Source organism: Lonchura striata, chromosome 35 (assembly GCF_050655825.1).
Source record: "Lonchura striata isolate lonStrDom1 chromosome 35, ASM5065582v1, whole genome shotgun sequence".
NCBI classification, from domain to species: domain Eukaryota; kingdom Metazoa; phylum Chordata; class Aves; order Passeriformes; family Estrildidae; genus Lonchura; species Lonchura striata.
In genome coordinates, this window is record NC_140737.1 from 177,430 (window position 1) to 199,244 (window position 21,815).

General features: G+C 62.6%; 1 protein-coding gene across 6 annotated transcripts; it reads right to left on the minus strand.

Annotated features, from left to right (window-relative positions):
• Positions 1 to 322: 322 nt before the first annotated feature.
• VARS2 (valyl-tRNA synthetase 2, mitochondrial) lies at positions 323 to 21,741 on the minus strand. 6 transcript variants are annotated; one of them, XM_085565116.1, is made up of 26 exons: positions 20,989 to 21,298; positions 20,482 to 20,588; positions 19,211 to 19,323; positions 18,627 to 18,693; positions 17,454 to 17,551; positions 17,265 to 17,346; positions 16,366 to 16,485; positions 15,835 to 15,946; positions 14,714 to 14,832; positions 14,191 to 14,281; positions 13,089 to 13,216; positions 12,270 to 12,373; positions 11,377 to 11,458; positions 10,300 to 10,376; positions 9,677 to 9,918; positions 8,991 to 9,061; positions 8,242 to 8,367; positions 7,277 to 7,381; positions 6,393 to 6,461; positions 5,844 to 5,922; positions 5,056 to 5,186; positions 4,081 to 4,233; positions 3,003 to 3,203; positions 1,792 to 1,906; positions 829 to 1,001; positions 323 to 505 (listed from the first exon to the last, which is right to left on the minus strand). In XM_085565116.1, the coding sequence occupies exons 1-26, from the start codon at positions 21,254 to 21,256 to the stop codon at positions 428 to 430; spliced, it is 3,111 nt and encodes a 1,036-aa protein (XP_085421242.1). In that variant the 5' UTR covers positions 21,257 to 21,298; the 3' UTR covers positions 323 to 427. The 6 variants fall into 6 exon arrangements, with proteins under 6 accessions (XP_085421242.1, XP_085421245.1, XP_085421244.1 ...); XM_085565118.1 differs by lacking the exons at positions 323 to 505; positions 829 to 1,001 and adding exons at positions 1,022 to 1,703; positions 21,466 to 21,741 and having other exon boundaries at positions 20,989 to 21,070; XM_085565120.1 differs by lacking the exons at positions 323 to 505; positions 829 to 1,001 and adding exons at positions 1,437 to 1,616; positions 1,672 to 1,703 and having other exon boundaries at positions 20,989 to 21,303.
• Between the last annotated feature and the right edge of the window lie 74 nt (positions 21,742 to 21,815).

A 21,815-nucleotide genomic window follows, 5' to 3' on the forward strand; every position in this document is an offset into this window, starting at 1 on the left:
TTAATCAATTAATTTATAAACCCAGAGAATTTAATTTTGTTGCATTTATTAACGAACGCAGATAATTTATTTTAGAAATAAAGGAAAGATTTATTAGTAAATAGTTTATCAGTAAATGGATTAATAAATTAACCTATTTACAGATAAACCCAAACCTCTTTCTTCTGTTTAATTAACTTTATTTAATTTATAAGTAAGCATTACTTTATTTACTCATAAACCCAAAAGCATTTTATTTATTAGCCCGATTTTATTCCATCTAATTAACTTTATTTAATTCGTAACTAAACATTAATTTAGGTATTCACAAACCCAAAAAGCATTTGATTTATTCTATTTATTCTATTTATTTATTTTATTTGACAAACCCAGAGAATTTCATTCGGTTTAATTATCTTTATTTAATTTATAAATTAACACTAATTTATTAATTCACAAGCCCCGCCCCCCCGGGCTGGGGGTCCCGGGGGTCTCCGGCCCCTCCCGGCTCGGCTCCGGCTGGGTCCTGGGGGGGGAGGGGTTAATGATTAATCAGGGCAGCGCTAACGAGGCCGCCCCGCCCCCGGCCTAATTAACGGCGCTGATTAATGAACCCCCCCCAACCGGGCTGCGCAGGCGACGTTTGGGGGACCCCAAAGGGAAACTGAGGAGGGGCCGGGACCCCAAATGCCCCCGGGACCCCCCAAACACCCCCCGGGACCCCCCAAATGTCACCGGGACCCCCAAACTCCCCCGGGACCCCCAAAATGTCACCGGGACCCCCCAAATGTCACTGGGACCCCCCAAAACATCACCGGGACCCCGAATTCCCACCGGCCCCGCCCTCACCTGGGCCCGCAGGTGCACCAAGGTTCCGGAAGGCGCCGCCGCCCCCGCCCAGCCCGGCCCCGGCCCCGCCCCCGGGGGGAGGAACCGCACAGGCCCCGCCCCCGAGAGCGCCTGGAGGGCGGGGCCGAGCGGCTCCAGCCAATCACGATCCGGCTCCGGGCACTGCACCAGCACTGCCGGGAAAACCACGCCCACAACATGGCTGCCACCGCGGGGGCCGCCATCTTGGGGCAGGGAGGGGCATGCTGGGATATGGACGCGCCACAAAGCATGCTGGGACTTGTAGTCCCTGTCTGATCAGCCATATTGGGCCCCCCGAAGCATGCTGGGACTCGTAGTTCCCACCACTGATCGCATTGGCCGATCCCAAGGCATGCTGGGATTTGTAGTCCCACACCTACATCGGCCATTTTGGCATTCCCAAAGCATGCTGGGACTTGTAGCTCCCCCCACTAACATTCCAAGGCACTCTGGGATTTGTAGTCCATGTCTGATCGGCCATTTCGACTCCTCCCAAAACATGCTGGGACTTGTAGTCCTGGTCTCATCAGCCATCTTGGCTCCCCCCAAGGCAGGCTGGGATTTGTAGTCCAAGTTTGATCAGCCATCTTGGCTCCCCCAAAAGCATGCTGGGATTTGTAGTCTGTGTCTGATCAGCCATCTTGACTCCCCCAAAAGCATGCTGGGACTTGTAGTCCATGTCTGATTGGCCATTTTGACTCCCCCCCAAAGCATGCTGGGACTTGTAGTTCCCGCTACTGTTCCAAGGCACGCTGGGATTTGTAGTCTGTGTCTGATCGGCCATTTTGACTCCCCCAAAAGCCTGCTGGGATTTGTAGTCTGTGTCTGATCGGCCATCTTGACTCTCCCAAAGCCTGCTGGGATTTGTAGTCCCCCACCCCCCACCCCCCCGGGGCATGCTGGGAGCCGCGGCCCCGCGCCCCCTCCCCCCGCGGGGCTCACCTGGGGGGCGCGCGGCCCCCCCCAGCCGGAGGCTCTCGCGCAGCCCCCGCACGGCCCGGACCAGCTCCAGCATGGCGGCCACCTGCGCCTCCAGCTCGGGGCTGCGCCAGTGCGCCTGCCCGGGGGACGGGGGTGAGACCCCCAAACACCTCCCAGAGCCCCCTGGGAACCCCAAACACCACCCAGAGCCCCCTGGGAACCCCAAACACCTCCCAGAGCCCCCTGGGAACCCCAAAAAACACCCAAACCCCTCTGGGAACCCCAAACACCTCCCAGAGCCCCCTGGGAACCCCAAACACCTCCCAGAGCCCCCTGGGAACCCCAAACACCACCCAGAGCCCCCTGGGAACCCCAAAAAAACACCCAGAGCCCCCTGGGAACCCCAAAAACCACCCAAACCCCTCTGGGAACCCCAAACACCACCCAGAGCCCCCTGGGAACCCCAAAAAACACCCAAAAACCCCTCAGGAACTCCAAAAAACACCCAGAGCACCCCTGGGAACCACAAAAACCACCCAAAAACCCCTAGGAACCCCAAAAACCCACTGGGAACCCCCAAAACCACCCCAATAAATACCCAAAAACCACAAAAAATACCCAACCCTCCCCCGGGAACCCCAAGAAGCAGCCAAATCCCCTCCAGGAACCCCAAAAAACACCCAAAAACACCCCCAGGAGCCCCAAAATCTGCCCAAGGACCCCCCTGGGGAACCCCAGAAACCACCCAAGGACCCCAAAAACCACCCAAAGCCCCCCCAGGAACTCCCAACCCACCAGGGAAGCTTCAGGGGATCCCCCAAATCCCCCCAGAAGCCTCCCCCCATCCCCCAAATTCCCCCCAGTTACCTCCCAGTGTCCCCCAGTCCCTCCCAGTGCTCTCCCAGTCCCTCCCAATCCCCTCCCAGTCCCTCCCAGTGCCCCCCAATCCCCTCCCAATCCCCTCCCAGTCCCTCCCAGTGCCCCCCAATCCCCTCCCAATCCCCTCCCAGTCCCTCCCAGTCCCCCCCAGTCCCTTCCAATCCCCTCCCAGTCCCCCCCAGTCCCTCCCAATCCCCTCCCAGTCCCTCCCAGTCCCCCCCAGTCCCTCCCAATCCCCTCCCAGTCCCTCCCAGTCCCCCCCAGTCCCTCCCAATCCCCTCCCAGTCCCTCCCAGTGCCCTCCCAATCCCCTCCCAGTCCCTCCCAGTCCCTCCCAGTGCCCCCAGTGCTCACCAGCCGCTGGGGCTCGGGGAAGGGGGCCAGGCTGACGCTGGGGGGCGCTGGGGGGGCGCGGGGCAGGCGCTGCCAGAGCTCCTCGGCCAGGAACGGGGCGAAGGGCGCCAGGAGCCGCAGCCCCAGCTCGGCCGCGGCCGCCAGCGAGGCCACGGCGCCGGGCCGGAGCTGCGGCGAGCGCAGCGACGCCTTGGCCACCTCCTGGGGGGGGAGAAACCCCAAATGGGGCAGGAAAAACAAAATGGGGGAGAAATCCCAAATGGGGGAGGGATCCCAAATGGAGAAAACGGCGGAGAAATCCCAAAATGGGGGAGAAATCCCAAATGGGGGAGAAATCCTGAAATGGGGGAGAAATCCCAAATGGAGAAATCCCCAAATGGGGGAGAAATCCCAAATGGGGGAGGGATCCCAAATGGAGAAAATGGCGGAGAAATCCCGAAATGGGGGAGAAATCCCAAAATGGGGGAGGAATCCCGAAATGGGGCAGGAATCCCAAAATGGGGGAGAAATCCCAAATGGGGGAGAAATCCCAAATGGAGAAAATGGCGGAGAAATCCCGAAATGGGGGAGAAATCCCGAATGGAGAAATCCCCAAAATGGGGTAGGAATCCCAAATGGGGGAGGGATCCCAAATGGGGGAGGGATCCCAAATGGGGGAGAAATCCCAAAATGGGGGAGGGATCCCAAATGGGGGAGAAATCCCAAAATGGGGGAGGGATCCCAAATGGAGAAACCCCAAATGGGGGAGAAATCCCAAATGGGGGAGAAATCCCAAATAGGGACAGGGCCCATTTTTTGGGGTGCCCATTTTTTGGAGTGCCCATTTCGGGGTGCCCATTTTTCAGGGTGCCCGTTTTTCGGGGTGCCCATTTTGGGGTGTCCATTTTTGGGGTGCCCGTTTCGGGGTGCCCGTTCAGGGTGCCCATTTTTTGAGTGCCCATTTCATGGTGCCATTTCGGGGTGCCTGTTTCGTGGTGCCCGTTTCGGGGTGCCCGTTTCGGGGTGCCCATTTCGTGGTGCCCATTTCGTGATGCCCATTTCGGGGTGACATTTCGGGGTGCCATTTCGGGGGCCCTACCAGGTAGACGTCGCAGAGGCAGCGCAGCCAGAAGCTCTGCACGGCGCCCAGCGCCCCCTGCACCTCCAGCGCCCCCAGGCGGCCGCAGCACTCGGCCCCGGCCGCGGCCAGGCGGGCCAGCAGCCAGCGGTCCAGGGGGGCCACCGGGACCACCTGGATTGGGGGAAAATGGGAATTTGGGGAGAAAAATGGGAATTTGGGGAGAAAAAATGGGAATTTGGGGTGGAAAATGGGAATTTGGGGTGAAAAAATGGGAATTTGGGGACCTAGGATTGGGGAGGGGGCTCAGAGCTGGGCCAGCAGCCAGCGGTCCAGGGGGGCCACCGGGACCACCTGGATTGGGGAAAAAATGGGAATTTGGGGTGAAAAATGGGAATTTGGGGAGAAAAAATGGGAATTTGGGGAGAAAAAATGGGAATTTGGGGTGGAAAATGGGAATTTGGGGTGAAAAAATGGGAATTTGGGGACCTAGGATTGGGGAGGGGGCTCAGAGCTGGGCCAGCAGCCAGCGGTCCAGGGGGGCCACCGGGACCACCTGGATTGGGGAAAAATGGGAATTTGGGGTGAAAAATGGGAATTTGGGGAATCTGGGATTGGGGAGGGGGCTCAGAGCTGGGCCAGCAGCCAGCGGTCCAGGGGGGCCACCGGGACCACCTGGATTGGGGAAAAATGGGAATTTGGGGAGAAAAATGGGAATTTGGGGAGAAAAAATGGGAATTTGGGGTGAAAAAATGGGAAGTTGGGGTGAAAAATGGGAAATTGGGGTGAAAAAAATGGGAATTTGGGGAGAAAAAATGGGAATTTGGGGTGAAAAATGGGAATTTGGGGAATCTGGGATTGGGGAGGGGGCTGGAGGAACACTGGGGATTTTGGGGTCTCTGGTACCTCCTCGGGGGGTTTGGGGGGTCCCTGGGGATTTTGGGGGTCTCTGGGGGGTCCCTGGGGATCTTGGGGTGTTTTTGGGGTCCCTGGTACCTCCTCGGGGGGCTTCGGGGGGCTCCCCTCCCCCTGCAGGGCCCGCAGCACGAAGCCCACCGCGTTCCAGACCTTGTTGCAGAAGCGGCGCTGAGTCAGCACCGAGGCCACGCCCAGGCGGATTTCGGGGCCTGGGGGGGGGTTTGGGGTCAGGGGGGGCACCGGGACCCCCCAGTAACCCCTCAGGACCCCCCAATAACCCCCCAGACCCCCCAATAACCCCCCAGACCCCCCCCAGTGCCCACTGAGGCTTCTCCCAGTAACTCCCAGTTGCCCAAAGCTCCTTCCCAGTGCCCCCAGTGGGGTCCCAGGGGGATTTGGGGGTCCCATGGTGGATTTGGGGGGGGGGTCCCAGAGTGATTTGCGGGTCCCTGGAGATTTGGGGGTCCCATGGTGGATTTAGGGGTGATTTGGGGGGGTCCCAGAGTGATTTGGGGGTGATTTGGGAGGTCCCAGGGGGATTTGGGGAGGGGGTCCCAGTGGGACTTGGGGGTCCCATGGTGGATTTAGGGGTGATTTCGGGGAGGGGTCCCAGGGGGATTTTGGGGTATTTGGGGGTCCCTGGGTGAATCTGGGGGTGATTTGGGGGGGGTCCTGGGGGGTTTTGGGGTATTTGGGGCGGGGCTCTCACCGTGGGCGCCGTGGGTGCACAGGGCCAGGGGGGATCCTTGGGGGGATTTGGGGGTCCCTGGGTGGATTTCAGGGGGTCCCAGGATGATTTGGGGGTCCCTAAGGGGTTCAGGGGATTTGGGGGGGGTCCCAGGGGGGATTTGGGGCGGGGGTCTCACCGTGGGCGTCGTGGGTGCACAGGGCGAGCCTCAGGGCGTCGGCGCCGCACTCGGGGATCCCCTGCGGGAACTGCCGCCTCTGGGGGGATTTTGGGGGGCTCAGGAGGGAATTTTGGGGGGCCTGGGTCGGTTTTGGGGGGCTCTGGGTGGTTTTTGGGGGGTCCTGGGTCAGTTTTGGTGGGCTCTGGGTGGTTTTTGGGGGGTCCTGGGTCAGTTTTGGGGCGCTCAGGGGGGATTTGGGGGTTCAGGGGGGATTTTTGGGGGGCTCTGGATGGTTTTTGGGGGGTCCTGGGTCAGTTTTGGGGGGCTCTGGGTGGTTTTTGGGGGATCCTGGGTCAGTTTTGGGGGGCTCTGGGTGGTTTTTTGGGGGTCCTGGGTCAGTTTTGGGGGGCTCTGGGTGGTTTTTGGGGTGTCCTGGGTCAGTTTTGGGGGGTCTGGGTGGTTTTTGGGGCATTTTGGGGGTCCTGGGTCAGTTTTGGGGCGCTCAGGGGGGATTTGGGGGTTCAGGGGGGATTTTTGGGGGGCTCTGGGTGGTTTTTGGGGTCCAACCTGCCCCTCCTGGGCCGCCTGCAGCTCCTGCGGGTCCAGGGTTCGGGTCCGGAGCTTCTCCTGCAGCTCCTGGGGAGCAAAACCCCAAAATTACCCCAAAATCACCCCAAAACCGCTCCAAAATGACCCCAGAATCACCCAAAAAAACCAACCCAGAATCACCCCAAAAAGCCACCCCAAAATCACCCCAAAACCAGCCCAAAATCACCCCAGAATCACCCAAAAAAAGCAACCCAGAATCACCCCAAAATTATCCCAAAAGCAGCTCAGAACCTCCCCAGGCCCAGGGATTTTTGGGGCTTTTTGGGTTTCCGAGTCTGGTGATTTTTGGGGGGTTTTTTGGGGATTTTTGAAGTTTTTTGGAGTCTGGGGATTTTGGGGTTCCAAGGTCAGGCTGTTTTTGGGGTTTCAGGGTCAGGGTATTTTTGGGGTTTTTGGGGTTTCAGTGTCAGGCTGTTTTTTGGGTTCCAGGGCTGGTTTTTTTTGGATTGTTTGGGTTTTTAGGGTTGGATTTTTTGGGGTTTTTGGGGTTTCAGGGTCAGGCTGTTTTTGGGGTTTCAGGGCTGGTTTTTTTGGGTTGTTTGGGTTTTTAGGGTTGTATTTTTTTTGGGTTTTTGGGGTTTCAGGGTCAGGGTTTTTTGGGTTCCAGGGCTGGTTTTTTTGGATTGTTTGGGTTTTTAGGGTTGGATTTTTTGGGGTTTTTGGGGTTTCAGTGTCAGGGTTTTTTGGGTTCCAGGGCTGGTTTTTTTGGGTTGTTTGGGTTTTTAGGGTTGGATTTTTTTGGGGTTTTTGGGGTTTCAGGGTCAGGGTTTTTTGGGTTCCAGGGCTGGTTTTTTTGGGTTATTTGAAGTTTTAGGGTTGGATTTTTTGGGGTTTCGGGGTACCTGCAGCGAGGCGCCCCCGATGACGTCGCGGGGGTCGATGACGTTCCCCAGGGATTTGCTCATCTTGCGGCCCTGGGGGTCCCGGACCAGCGCGTGCAGCAGCACCTGGGGGGCACGGGGGACACTGGGACCCCAAAAACGGGGACGGGGAGCCAAAAACGGGATTTGGGACCCTGAAAATGGGATTGGGGACCCCGAAAATGGGATTGGGGACCCCGAAAACGGGATTGGGGACCCTGAAAATGGGATCGGGGACCCCGAAAACGGGATTGGGGACCCTGAAAATGGGATTGGGGACCCCAAAAACGGGATTGGGGACCCCAAAAACGGGGACAGGGACCCCAGAATGGGGACAGGGGACACCCCAGGAAAGGATCAGCCACTGGGAAAGGCGAGAAGAGAACGCAGGGGACATTTGGGGACCCTCGGGGACATTTAGGGACCCTCGGGGATACCTGGGGACCCTCAGGGACCCTTGGGGACACTTGGGGATCCTTGGGGACATTTGGGGACACTTGGGGACATCCACAGAACCCTTGGGGACACCGAGAACACAACAAGAAACCCAAAACCGCTGGGAACGGGGGGATTTGGGGACCCCTGGGGACATTTAGGGACCCTCGGGGATACCTGGGGACCCTCAGGGACCCTTGGGGACACTTGGGGACCCTCGGGGACATTTGGGGACACTCGGGGACGCTTGGGGACCCTCGGGGACATTTGGGGACCCTCGGGGACCCTCGGGGACACTTGGGGACCCTCGGGGACCCTCGGGGACCCTCGGGGACATTTGGGGACCCTCGGGGACACTCGGGGACCCTCAGGGACCCTCGGGGACACTTGGGGACCCTCGGGGACCCTCGGGGACACTTGGGGACCCTCGGGGACACTTGGGGACTCTCGGGGACATTTGGGGACACTCGGGGACCCTCGGGGACCCTCAGGGACCCTCGGGGACAGGTGACCTGCCGGAAGGGCAGCTGTCCCGTCAGCTGCTGGCCCAGCATGGCCATGCGGGCCACCCAGAAGAACAGGAGGTCACTGCCCGTCACCAGCAGCGACGTCGGGTAGAAACGGCTCAGCTCGGGGCTCTGGGGACACAGAGGGGACATCTGGGGACTTTGGGGACATTGGGGACATTCAGGGGACATTGGGGACATTTGGGGACATTGGGGACATCCCGGCTCAGCTCGGGGCTCTGGGGACACAGAGGGGACATTGGGGACATTGGGGACATTCAGGGGACATTGGGGACATCCCGGCTCAGCTCGGGGCTCTGGGGACACAGAGGGGACATCTGGGGACTTTGGGGACATTGGGGACATTCAGGGGACATTGGGGACATTTGGGGACATTGGGGACATTGGGGACATTGGGGACATCCCAGCTCAGCTCGGGGCTCTGGGGACACAGAGGGGACATTTGGGGACATTGGGGACATTCAGGGGACATTGGGGACATCTGGGGACATTTGGGGACACTGGGGACATTGGGGACATTTGGGGACATTGGGGACATTGGGGACATTTGGGGACACTCAGGGGACATTTGGGGACACTCGGGACATTGGGGGGACATTGGGGACATTTGGGGACACTTGGGGACACTTCGGACACTTGGGGGACATTTGGGGACACTGAGGGACTCAGGGAACATTGGGGACACCGAGGGGACGTTGGGGACATTGGGGACATTGGGGACACTGGGGTCTCACCTGCTCGGGCCAGCCCAGGGCGGCGAAGGGGAAGAGGGCGGAGGAGAACCAGGTGTCCAAAACGTCGGGGTCTGGGACAGGAACGTCACCAAAGGTCACCAAATGTCACCAAAGGTCACCAAAGGTCACCAAATGTCACCAAAGGTCACCAAATGACCCCAAAACGTCGGGGTCTGGAACAGGAGTGGCACCAAATCCGAATTTCCCCCAAATTCGGGGCCCCGCCCACCCCCCTCACCTTGCTGCAGGTGCAGCTGCTCGGGGGGGAGCATATATCCGATTTTAACCCCCAAAACCCCCCAAAAATCCAAAATATCTGTGGAAAAAACCCCAAAAATCCCCAAAATCCGAATTTCCCCCAAATTCGGGGCTCTCACCTTGCTGCAGGTGCAGCTGTTCGAGGGGGAGCAAATATCACATTTTAACCCAAAAAAATCTGAAAAAATCCCTAAAAAAACCCCAGAAAACCCCCAAAAAATCCTCAAAAATCCGAATTTCCCCCAAATTCGGGGCCCTGCCCATGCTGCTCACCTTGCTGCAGGTGCAGCTGTTCGGGGGGGAGCAAATATCACATTTTAACCCAAAAAATCCCTAAAAAAGCCCCAGAAAATCGTCAAAAAAACCCCAAAAAAACCCCAAAAAAATCCTCAAAAATGCGAATTTCCCCCCAAATTCGGGGCTCTCACCTTGCTGCAGGTGCAGCTGCTCGGGGGGGCAGCCCAGGGCCGCCGCGGCCGCCGCCCGAGCCTCGGCCTCGCTGCGCCCCACGAACCACGGCCCCTCCTGGGCTCCCTGGTGGCCACCTGGGGCTCCTTGGTGGCCACCTGGAGCTCCTCGGTGGTCACCTGGGGCTCCTTGGTGGCCGCCCATCACCTGGTACGCGGGCACCTGGTGGCCCCACCAGAGCTGGCGGGACAGGCACCAATCCCTGCGGGGGATTCGGGGATTTGGGGAGGCTCGGGACAGGCCCGGAGCCACGCCCACCACACCTGGGACACGCCCACCACACCTGGGACACGCCCACCACACCTGGGACACACCCACCACACCTGGGACACACTCACCACACCTGGGACACGCCCAGAGCCATGCCCACCACACCTGGGACATGCCCAGAGCACCTGAGACCCTGCCCACCACACCTGGGACATGCCCAGAGCCCCACCCACAACAGCTGGGACACGCCCACCACACCTGAGACCCCACCCACAACACCTGGGACATGCCTGGAGCCCTTGGGACACACCCAGAGCATCACCCACAACACCTGGGCCCCGCCCACCACACCTGGGCCCCGCCCCGGCCTCACCCCGCGTTCTCCATCCAGGTTTTCCAGTTCTTCTCGTGGAATTTGGGCACCAGGCGGAGCCTCCCCGACGTCACCGCCTGCCACAGGTGAGCCCTCAGGTGGGACACGCCCCCCCAGGGTCCCCAGCACCCCCACAAAGGGTCACCTGCTGGCTGCCCAGGTGACCCCTCAGGTGCGTGTGAGCCCACCCGGGTGTGCCCAGGTGTATCCCAGGTGCCCCAGGTGTGCCCAGGTGTATCCCAGGTGTATCCCAGGTGCCCCAGCTGTGTCCCCAGGTGTATCCCAGGTGTGCCCAGGTGTATCCCAGGTGCCCCAGCTGTGTCCCCAGGTGTATCCCAGGTGTGCCCAGGTGTATCCCAGGTGCCCCAGCTGTGTCCCCAGGTGTATCCCAGGTGTGCCCAGGTGTGCCCAGGTGTATCCCAGGTGCCCCAGGTGTATCCCAGGTGTGTCCCGGGTGTATCCCAGGTGCCCCAGCTGTGCCCCCAGGTGTGCCCAGCTGTGTCCCAGGTGTATCCCAGCTGTGTCCCAGGTGTATCCCAGGTGTCCCCAGGTGTGCCCCCTCACCTGCAGCGCCGCCCGGGCCATGTCCCCAGGTCTGTATTAACCCCCCAGGTGTATCCCAGGTGCCCCCAGGTGTATCCCAGGTGTGCCCAGGTGTATCCCAGGTGTGCCCAGGTGTATCCCAGGTGCCCCCAGGTGTATCCCAGGTGTGCCCAGGTGTATCCCAGCTGTGCCCAGGTGTATCCCAGGTGCCCCCAGGTGTATCCCAGCTGTGCCCAGGTGTATCCCAGGTGCCCCCAGGTGTATCCCAGGTGTGCCCAGGTGTATCCCAGGTGCCCCCAGGTGTATCCCAGGTGCCCCCAGGTGTATCCCAGGTGTGCCCAGGTGGATCCCAGCTGTGCCCAGGTGGTTCCCAGGTGTGCCCAGGTGTGTCCCCTCACCTGCAGCGCCGCCAGGGCCATGTCCCCAGGTCTGTATTAACCCCCCAGGTGTATCCCAGCTGTGCCCAGGTGTCCCCCAGGTGCCCCCAGGTGTATCCCATGTGTGCCCCAGGTGTGCCCAGGTGTGTCCCCTCACCTGCAGCGCCGCCCGGGCCATGTCCCCGCAGCTGAGGAACCACTGCCGCTTCAGCAGGAACTCCACCACATCCCCGGAGCGGCTGCGGGGACACCAGGGGACACCTGGGACACCTGAGGGGACACCTGGGGACACCCGAGGGGAACCAGGGGACCCCAGGGACACCAGGGGACACCAGGGGACACCTGGGGGGACACTGGGGACACCTGGGACACCTGAGGGGACACCTGAGGGGACACCTGGGACACCCAAGGGGAACCAGGGGACCCCAGGGACACCAGGGGACACCAGGGGACACCTGGGGGCACCTGGGGGGACACTGGGGACACCTGGGACACCTGAGGAGGGGACCCAGGGGACTCCGGGGACCCAGGGGACTCCGGGGACACCAGGGGACACCTGAGGGGACACTGGGGACACCTGGGGGCACCTGGGGGGACACCTGGGGACACCTAGTGACACCCGAGGGGATCCAGGGGACCCCAGGGACACCAGGGGACACTGGGGACACCTGGGGGCACCTGGGGGGACACTGGGGACACCTGGGACACCTGAGGAGGGGACCCAGGGGACTCCGGGGACCCAGGGGACTCCGGGGACACCAGGGGACACCTGAGGGGACACTGGGGACACCTGGGGGCACCTGGGGGGACAATGGGGACCCAGGGAACACCTGAGGAGACACTGGGGACACCTGAGGGGACACTGGGGACATCTGGGGACACCCGAGGGGACCCAGGGAACACCTGGGGGGACACCTGGGGGCACCTGAGGGGACTCGGGGACACCTGAGGGGACACTGGGGACACCAGGGGACACTTGAGGGACCCCAGGGGACACCCGAGAGGACTTTGGGGACACCTGGGGACACCTGGGGACACCTGGGGACGCACCTGCAGAGCGGCAGCGTCATGGCGTGGTCCTGCACCCCCCGGAGCAGCCCCCGCTGGGCCAGCGCGGCCACCACGCGGGCACGGGCCTCGAAACGGGGCACGCCCTGGGGACACGGGGACACGGGGGGACATTGGGGATATCGGGGGGTTGGGGACACTGGGGACATCGGGGGCTTTGGGGACACTGGGGACACTGGGGACATCGGGGACATCGGGGGGACATCGGGGACATCGGGGGGTTGGGGACACTGGGGACACCAGGGGGACATTTGGGACATTGAGGGGACATTGGGGACACGGGGACATCGGGGGACATTGGGGGGACATCGGGGACATTGGGGGGACGTCGGGGGGTTGGGGACACTGGGGACATCGGGGGCATCGGGGGGACATCAGGGGGGACATCGGGGGGTTGGGGACATTGGGGGATTGACGACACTGGGGACATTGGGGACATTTGGGACACTGGGGGGATTGGGGACATTGAGGATTGGGGACACCAGGGACACTGAGGGCACTAAGGACATCAAGGACATTGGGGACACTGAGGGGACACTGAGGGGACACTTTTAGGGACACCCAGGGGACACTTTGGGGACACTTTGGGGACACCCAGGGGACACTTTGGGGGACACTCAGGGGACACTTCAGGGACACCCAGGGGACACTTTAGGGACACTTTGGGGACACCCAGGGGACACTCTGGGGACACCCAGGGGACACTCTGGGGACAATTTGGGGACACTCTGGGGACACCCAGGGGACACTTCAGGGACACCTTGGGGACACTTCAGGGACACTCTGGGGACACGGGTGCACCTGCAGCCACCCCCCCCCCGGGGGCCTCAGGGTGCCGTCGTCGGCGATGACCGAGAGCAGCGGCAGCCCGTGGGCACGGGCCAGCGCCAGGTCCTGGGGGCTGTGCCCGGGGGTCACCTTCACCGCACCTGGGGACACCCGGGTCACACCCGTGTCACACCTGTGTCACACCTGTGTCACACCTGTGCCACCTGTGTCACACCTGTGCCACCTCTGTGCCACCCACTGCCTGTCAGCTGTGAGCTACTGTCACCCACTGTCACCCACTGTCACCCAGTGTCACCCATGGGTCCTGGGGGCTGTGCCCGGGGGTCACCTTCACCGCACCTGGGGACACCCGGGTCACCCGTGTCACCTGGGTCACCTCTGTGTCACACCTGTGCCACCCACTGCCTGTCAGCTGTGAGCTACTGTCACCCACTGTCACCCAGTGTCACCCAGTGTCACCCATGGGGCCTGGGGGCTGTGCCCGGGGGTCACCTTCACCGCACCTGGGGACACCCGGGTCACCTGGGTCACACCCGTGTCACACCTGTGTCACACCTGTGCCACCTCTGTGCCACCCACTGCCTGTCAGCTGTGAGCTACTGTCACCCAGTGTCACCCACAGGGCCTGGGGGCTGTGCCCGGGGGTCACCTTCACTGCACCTGGGGACACCTGGGTCACCTGTGTCACACCTGTGTCACCTGTGTCACACCCGTGTCACCCACTGTCACCCAGTGTCGCCCCTTTTTTTGTTTCCAGTCCCAGACTGGTCCCAGTACTCCATCCCAGTCGCTCCCAGTTCCCTCCCAGTCCCTCCCAGTCCCCCCCAATCTCCTCCCAGTCCCTCCCAGTCCCTCCCAGTTCCCTCCCAGTTCCCTCCCAGTCCCTCCCAGTCCCCCCCAATCCCCTCCCAGTCCCCCCCAATCCCCTCCCAGTCCCTCCCAGTCCATCCCAGTCCCCCCCAGTTCCCTCCCAGTCCCCCCCAATCTCCTCCCAGTCCCTCCCAGTCCCCCCCAATCCCCTCCCAGTCCCCCCAATCTCCTCCCAGTCCCTCCCAGTCCCCCCCAATCCCCTCCAAGTTCCCCTCCCAGTTCCTCCCAGTCCCCCCAGTCTCACCAGTGCCGCGCTGGGGCTGCACGCTGGGGTCTCCCACCACGGGCAGCAGGGCCCCGCTGAACGGGTGCCGCACCTGGCGGCCCTGCAGGTGCTGGGGGGGCGGGGTCAGACCGGGCCACGCCCCCGAGCCCCGCCCGGCCACGCCCAACGCGCTCCAGGTGAGACCACACCCACCAGGTGAGGCCAAACCCATCAGGTGAGACCCCGCCCCTCCAGGTGAGACCCCGCCCCTCAGGTGAGACCACACCCACCAGGTGAGACCCCGCCCCTCCAGGTGAGGCCACACCCACCAGGTGAGACCACACCCATCCAGGTGAGACCCCACCCCTCCAGGTGAGACCCCACCCATCAGGTGAGACCCCGCCCATCAGGTGAGACCCCCACCCACCAGGTGAGACCCCGCCCCTCAGGTGAGGCCCCGCCCCTCAGGTGAGACCCCGCCCATCAGGTGAGACCCCACCCACCAGGTGAGGCCCCGCCCCTCAGGTGAGGCCCCGCCCCTCAGGTGAGGCCCCGCCCTCACCAGGTAGCGCGGGTCCCGTGGGTGCACGGCCACGGCCACGTCCCCAAAGAGCGTCTCAGGGCGGGTGGTGGCCACCGGCACCTCCAGCCCTGGGGACAGCAGGTGACACCCAGGTGACACTGGGGACAGCCAGGGGACATTGGGGACACTCAGGTGACAGTGGGGACAGCCAGGTGACACCCAGGTGACACTGGGGACAGCCAGGGGACACCCAGGTGACATTGGGGACAGCCAGGGGACACCCAGGGGACACCGGGGACAGCCAGGTGACAGTGGGGACAGCCAGGGGACACCCAGGTGACACTGGGGACAGCCAGGGGACACCCAGGTGACATTGGGGACAGCCAGGGGACACCCAGGGGACACCGGGGACAGCCAGGTGACATTGGGGACAGCCAGGGGACACCCAGGTGACATTGGGGACACTCAGGTGACACCCAGGTGACAGTGGGGACAGCCAGGGGACACCCAGGGGACACCGGGGACAGCCAGGTGACATTGGGGACAGCCAGGGGACACCCAGGTGACATTGGGGACACTCAGGTGACACCCAGGTGACATTGGGGACAGCAGGTGACACCCAGGTGACAGTGGGGACAGCCAGGGGACACCCAGGGGACAGTGGGGACACCCAGGGGACAGTGGGGACAGCCAGGGGACACCCAGGTGACAGTGGGGACAGCCAGGTGACACCCAGGGGACACCGGGGACAGCCAGGGGACACCCAGGGGACACTGGGGACACTCAGGTGACACCCAGGTGACAGTGGGGACACCCAGGTGACAGTGGGGACACCCAGGGGACAGTGGGGACACCCAGGGGACACCGGGGACAACCAGGGGACACTCAGGTGACACCCAGGTGACACTGGGGACAGCCAGGTGACACCCAGGGGACAGTGGGGACAGCCAAGGACAGGAGAACTGAAGCCCCCACCACAAAGCCAACCCCAGGTGCCACCCCAGCTGTCCCCACTGCCACCCCCGATGTCCCCAGTGCCACCCAGGCTGTCCCCAGTGCCACCCCCGATGTCCCCAGTGCCACCCAGGCTGTCCCCAGTGCCACCCTCCGTGTCCCCAGTGCCACCCCCGATGTCCCCAGCTGTCCCCAGTGCCACCCACCGTCGTCCCCCTCCACGGGGTAGGCGAAGCTGACGAGGAGGCCGAAGGTGACGGGGTGGGGACAGTTGGGGACACTCAGCGCCGTGGGGCCCGTCAGGACACGGGGCTCCACCTGGGGGGACAGGGCGGGTCACAGCCCTGGGGACACCCTGGGGACATTGGGGACACCCCTGGGGACCCTTGGGGACACCCTGGGGACACCCCTGGGGACCCTTGGGGACATTGGGGACACCCTGGGGACATTGGGGACACCTTGGGGACACCCCTGGGGACACCCTGGGGACATTGGGGACACCCCTGGGGACCCTTGGGGACACCTTGGGGACATTGGGGACCCCCTGGGGACACTGGGGACCCTTGGGGACACCCCTGGGGACACTGGTGACCCTTGGGGACATCGGGGACCCTTGGGGACAATTGGGGACACCTTGACGTCGGCCAGCGCCGAGCGCAGCTCCAGGGACATGACACCCATGGGACACCCCTGGGACACTGGTGACCCTTGGGGACATTGGGGACAGTTGGGGTCACCTCGACGTCGGCCAGCGCCGAGCGCAGCGCGCAGCTCCAGGTCACCACGCGCTCGTCCCGCCGGATCAGCCCCGCCGCCGCCAGGCGCACGAAGGCCTCGGTCACCGCCCGCGAGAAGCCCTGGGGACGTTGGGGACACACGGGGACACTTTGGGGACAGTTTGGGGACAGTCTGGGGACAACGGGGACACTTGGGGACAGTCTGGGCACGGTTTGGGACAATGGGGACACTTGGGGACAGTCTGGGGAAAATGGGGACACTTAGGGGATGGTTTGGGGACACTTTGGAGACACTTGGGGACAGTCTGGGGACAATGGGGACACTTGGGGACAGTCTGGCGACACTTGGAGACACATTGGGGACAGTTTGGGGAGAGCAGAGACACTTGGGGACACATTGGGGACGGTTGAGGACTGTTTGGAGACAGTTTGGGGACCTGGGGACACTTGGGGACACCTGGGGAGAGGGGGGACACTTTGGGGACAGTTTGGGGACAGCAGGGACACTTTGGAGGAAATTTGGGGACATTTGGGGACAGTTTGGGGACAATGGGGACACTTAGGGACAGTCTAGGGACAGTTTGGGGACAGTTTGGAGACATGGGAACAGTTTGGGGACACTTGGGGACAGTTTGAGGACACTTGGGGACAGTTTTTGGATGTTTCAGGCAGAGCTGGGAACATTTTGGGGCCAGATTGGAACACCTGGGGAGAGTTTGGACACTCGGGGACACCCAAGTGACCCTTGGGGAAACCTGAGTGACCCTTGGGGACCCTGGGGACCCTTGGGGACACCCGAGTGACCCTTGGGGACCCTGGGGACCCCTGGAGACCCTTGGGGACACCAGAGTGACCCTTGGGGACCCCTGGAGACCCTTGGGGACCCTGGGGACACGCACGGGGTCCATGGTGAAGGCGCAGCGGCTCCAGTCCAGCGAGGCCCCGAGCGCCCGCAGCTGCTGCAGGATCTCGTCCCCGTGCCTGGGGGGGGACAGGGCGGTGACACCGCGGGGCCACCCCCCCCGAGGCGTCCCCGACGTCCCCACGGTGTCCCCACGGTGTCCCCAACGTCCCCGATGTCCCCTCACCGCTCCTTCCAGCGCCAAACCTCGCGCAGGAACTCGGCCCGGCCCAGGTCCTGCCGGCGCAGCCCCCGCGTCTGCCAGAGCCAGCGCTCCACGATGGCCTGGGGACATCGGGGACATTGGGGACACTGGGGACACTGGGGACATTGGGGACAGCCCTGGGGACATTGGGGACAGCCCCCGCGTCTGCCAGAGCCAGCGCTCCACGATGGCCTGGGGACATTGGGGACATTGGGGACATTGGGGACAGCCCCTGCGTCTGCCAGAGCCAGCGCTCCACGATGGCCTGGGGACATTGGGGACATTGGGGACATTGGGGACAGCCCTGGGACATTTGGGACAGCCCTGGGACATTGGGGACATTGGGGACATTGGGGACAGACCCCGCGTCTGCCAGAGCCAGCGCTCCACGATGGCCTGGGGACATTGGGGACACTGGGGACATTGGGGACATTGGGGACACTGGGGACATTGGGGACATTGGGGACACTGGGGACATTGGGGACATCATTGGGGACATTGGGGACATTGGGGACAGCCCTGGGGACATTGGGGACATGTTGGGGACATTGGGGACATTGGGGACATCCCCCCGTCTGCCAGAGCCAGCGCTCCACGATGGCCTGGGGACATTTGGGACATTGGGGACAGCCCTGGGGACATCGGGGACACGTTGGGGACATTGGGGACAGCCCTGGGGATATCGGGGACAGCCCTGGGGACATTGGGGACAGCCCTGGGGATATCGGGGACAGCCCTGGGGACATTGGGGACATGTTGGGGACATTGGGGACAGCCCTGGGACATTGGGGACAGCCCTGGGGACATCGGGGATATCGGGGACAGCCCTGGGGACATTGGGGACATCCCTGGGGACATCGGGGACATTGGGGACAGCCCTGGGACATTGGGGACAGCCCTGGGGATATCGGGGACAGCCCTGGGGACATCGGGGACATTGGGGACAGCCCTGGGGATATCGGGGACAGCCCTGGGGACATCGGGGACATCGGGGACATCGGGGACAGCCCTGGGACATTGGGGACAGCCCTGGGGACAGAGCAAGCAGATCTGGGGACATTTTAGGAGAATTTGGGGACCCACCTGGGTGGCAGTGCCGCTGTGGGGGTGTTGGGAAGGGGATTTGGGGACATTTGGGGACAGTTGGGGACACACCTGGGTGGCAATGCCGGCGTGGTCGGTGCCCGGCACCCACAGGACGCTCCAGCCCTGCATCCTCCGCCTGCGCCCAAAAACCCCAAAATCAACCCAAAATAACCCAAAATAACCCCCAAAATGACACCCAAAAAACCCCCCCCAAAGACCCCAAAACATTCCCAGAAAACCCCACAAAACAATCCTGAAATAATCTCATAAAAACAACCAAAAATCTCCAAAACAGCCCCACAAAAATCCCGAAAATAATCCCAAGAACCAAAACCCCCCCAAATCAACGCCAAACCCCACTGAAACACCCTAAATCCCCCCCAAAACCCCACTCAAACCCCCCAAATCCCCCCAAACCCCACCAAAGTCCCCCCCAAACCCCACCGAAACCCACCAAATTCCCCCCAAACCCCACTGAAGCCCCCCAAACCCCACTCAAACCCCACCGAAGCCCCCCCCAAACCCCACTGAAACCCCCCAAATCCCACCCAAATCCCCCTCAAACCCCACCGAAGCCCCCCAAATCACCCCCAAACCCCACCAAAGTCCCCCCCAAACCCCCCCAAATCCCCCCAGACCCCCACCCCGCTGACCAGCGGACCAGCACGTCCTGCAGGGTCACGGTCAGGGCGTGGCCCAGGTGCAGGGTCCCGGTGACGTTGGGGGGGGGCAGCACCAGGCTCAGCACCGGGGCCCCCCCCGGGGCCTGGGGGGACAGCGGGGTGGGGGGCTGGACCCCAAAGTGGGGCTGGGACCCCAAAGTGGGGCTGGGACCCCAAAAGTGGGGCTGGGACCCCAAAGGTGGGGCTGGGACCCCCCAGGTGGGGCTGGGACCCCAAAGTGGGGCTGGACCCCAAAAGTGGGGCTGGGACCCCAAAGTGGGGCTGGGACCCCCTCAGGTGGGGCTGGGACCTCCAAAGGTGGGGCTGGGACCCCAAAAGGTGGGGCTGGGACCCCAAAAGGTGGGGCTGGGACCCCCCCAGGTGGGGCTGGGACCCCAAAGTGGGGCTGGACCCCAAAGGTGGGGCTGGGACCCCCAAAGTGGGGCTGGACCCCCCAAAGGTGGGGCTGGGACCCCAAAGTGGGGCTGGGACCCCAAAAGGTGGGGCTGGACCCCAAAGTGGGGCTGGGACCCCCAAAGTGGGGCAGGACCCCCAAAAGTGGGGCTGGAACCACCCAGGTGGGGCTGGGACCCCAAAGGTGGGGCTGGAACCCCAAAAGGTGGGGCTGGAACCCCCAAAGGTGGGGCTGGAACCCCCAAAGGTGGGGCTGGATCCCCCAAAGGTGGGGCTGGGACCACCCAGGTGGGGCTGGGACCCCCAAAGGTGGGGCTGGAACCCCCAAAGGTGGGGCTGGAACCCCAAAAGGTGGGGCTGGGACCCCAAAAGGTGGGGCTGGAACCCCCAAAGGTGGGGCTGGAACCCCAAAGGTGAGGCTGGGACCACCCAGGTGGGGCTGGGACCCCAAAAGGTGGGGCTGGAACCCCCAAAAGTGGGGCTGGAACCTCCCAGGTAAATCTGAACCCCCCCAGGTGGGGCTGGATCCCCCCAGGTATTTTTTCCTCCCCCCAGATGATTTTTGGGACCCCCCCCAGGTATTTTTCCCCTCCCCAAGTAATTTCTTGGGACACCCGAGGTATTTTTTTACCCCCTCATGTGATTTTTACCCCCCCTCAGATGACCTTTGGGACCCCCCACGTATTTTTTACCCCCCCAGGTGATTTTTGACTCCCCCCCCAATTATTTTTTTACTTTTTCCAGGTATTTTTTACCCCCCCAGATGATTTTTGGGATCCCCCAGGTGATTATTGGGATCCCCCAGGTGATTTTTGGGACCCCCCCCCCCAGGTGTGTCCCCCCCTCACCTGCTCAGGGGGGGAAGGGCTGAAGACCCCTCCCCTCTCCCACCACTGGTACCAGGCGGCCTCGACGTAGCGGGGGCTGTACCGGGGGGGCAGCGGCACGGCCGTGGCTGTGTCCCCAAATGTCACCTCAGGGGGTGGCAGGGCCACCACCCCCAAAATCCCCAAAAATCCACCCAAAACCCCCCAAAATCCACCCAAAAATCCACCCCAAATCCCCCACACTGGGGCTGTACCGGGGGGGCAGCGGCACGGCCGTGGCTGCGTCCCCAAATGTCACCTCAGGGGGTGGCAGGGCCACCACCCCCAAAATCCCCAAAAATCCACCCAAAATCCACCCAAAAATCCACCCCAAACCCACCCAAATTGGGGCTGTACCGGGGGGGCAGCGGCACGGCCGTGGCTGTGTCCCCAAATGTCACCTCAGGGGGGTGGCAGGGCCACCACCCCCAAAATCCCCAAAAATCCACCCAAAAACCCACCCCAAAATCCCCCCCCAAACCCCCGTACCCTTTTTGCCGTCGGGCCCCAGCGGGTGCCGGTATTCCACCTCCTCCTTGGGGCTCCAGCCCTTGGGGAGACCCTGCGGCTCCTGTGGGACCAGTATAAACCAGTATGGACCAGTATAAAACAAAATGAACCAACAAAAACCAACACAAACCAATATAAACCAACACAGTACACTAGAAACTGCTAGAAACCAGTCTGGACCAATATAAACCAGTACAAGCCAGTGGTTGGCACAGCAGAAACCCGAACCAGTGTTCCCAGTTCCCATCTCAAGTGTCCCCAGTTCCCATCCCAGTATCTCCCAGTCCCCCCCCAGTCCCATCCCAGTCCTTCTCCCAGTATCTCCCAGTCCCATCCCAGTGCCCCCAGTCCCTCTCCCAGTATTTCCCAGTCCCTCCCAGTGCCCCAGTCCCTCTCCCAGTATCTCCCAGTCCCTCCCAGTCCCTCCCATTCCCCCATTCCCCCGTTCCCCCTCACCTCCCCCGCCCCGCCCCTGCCGCGCTCCCTCCTCAGCCGCTGCCGCCGCTCCCGCTGCTCGCGGCCGCGCAGCCGCGCCAGCTCGGCGCTGTCCCAGCCCGGGGCAGGCGGGGGGGTCCCGGCCGGGCTCCCCGCGCTGCTCCAGGCCCGGCGGGGCCGAGCCCGGAGCCCCCCGGGACCCCCCAAAACCCGGGGGGTGCCGAGGGCGGCGCGGCTGAGGGAGGGCGCCGCCATCTTGGGGCGGAAAGGGCGGGAACGGCGTCACGTGACCGGAAAACGGCGGGGCGGCATCACGTGACCGAGAAGGGTCGGAGAGCGCGTCACGTGACCAGAGAAACCGGAAAAGATGC

Bases quoted from the DNA above. Each gene is read 5' to 3' on its own strand.
- VARS2 (XM_085565118.1), bottom strand. From the start codon at position 21,699: ATGGCGGCGCCCTCCCTCAGCCGCGCCGCCCTCGGCACCCCCCGGGTT. The intron at 7,382-8,241 runs GTCACCTGTCCC...CGTGCCCCCCAG, and splicing joins GACAGCTGCCCTTCCGGCAG to GTGCTGCTGCACGCGCTGGT. The intron at 5,187-5,843 runs GTGAGACCCCCG...ACCCCCCCCCAG, and splicing joins GTGCACCCACGACGCCCACG to GCCCCGAAATCCGCCTGGGC.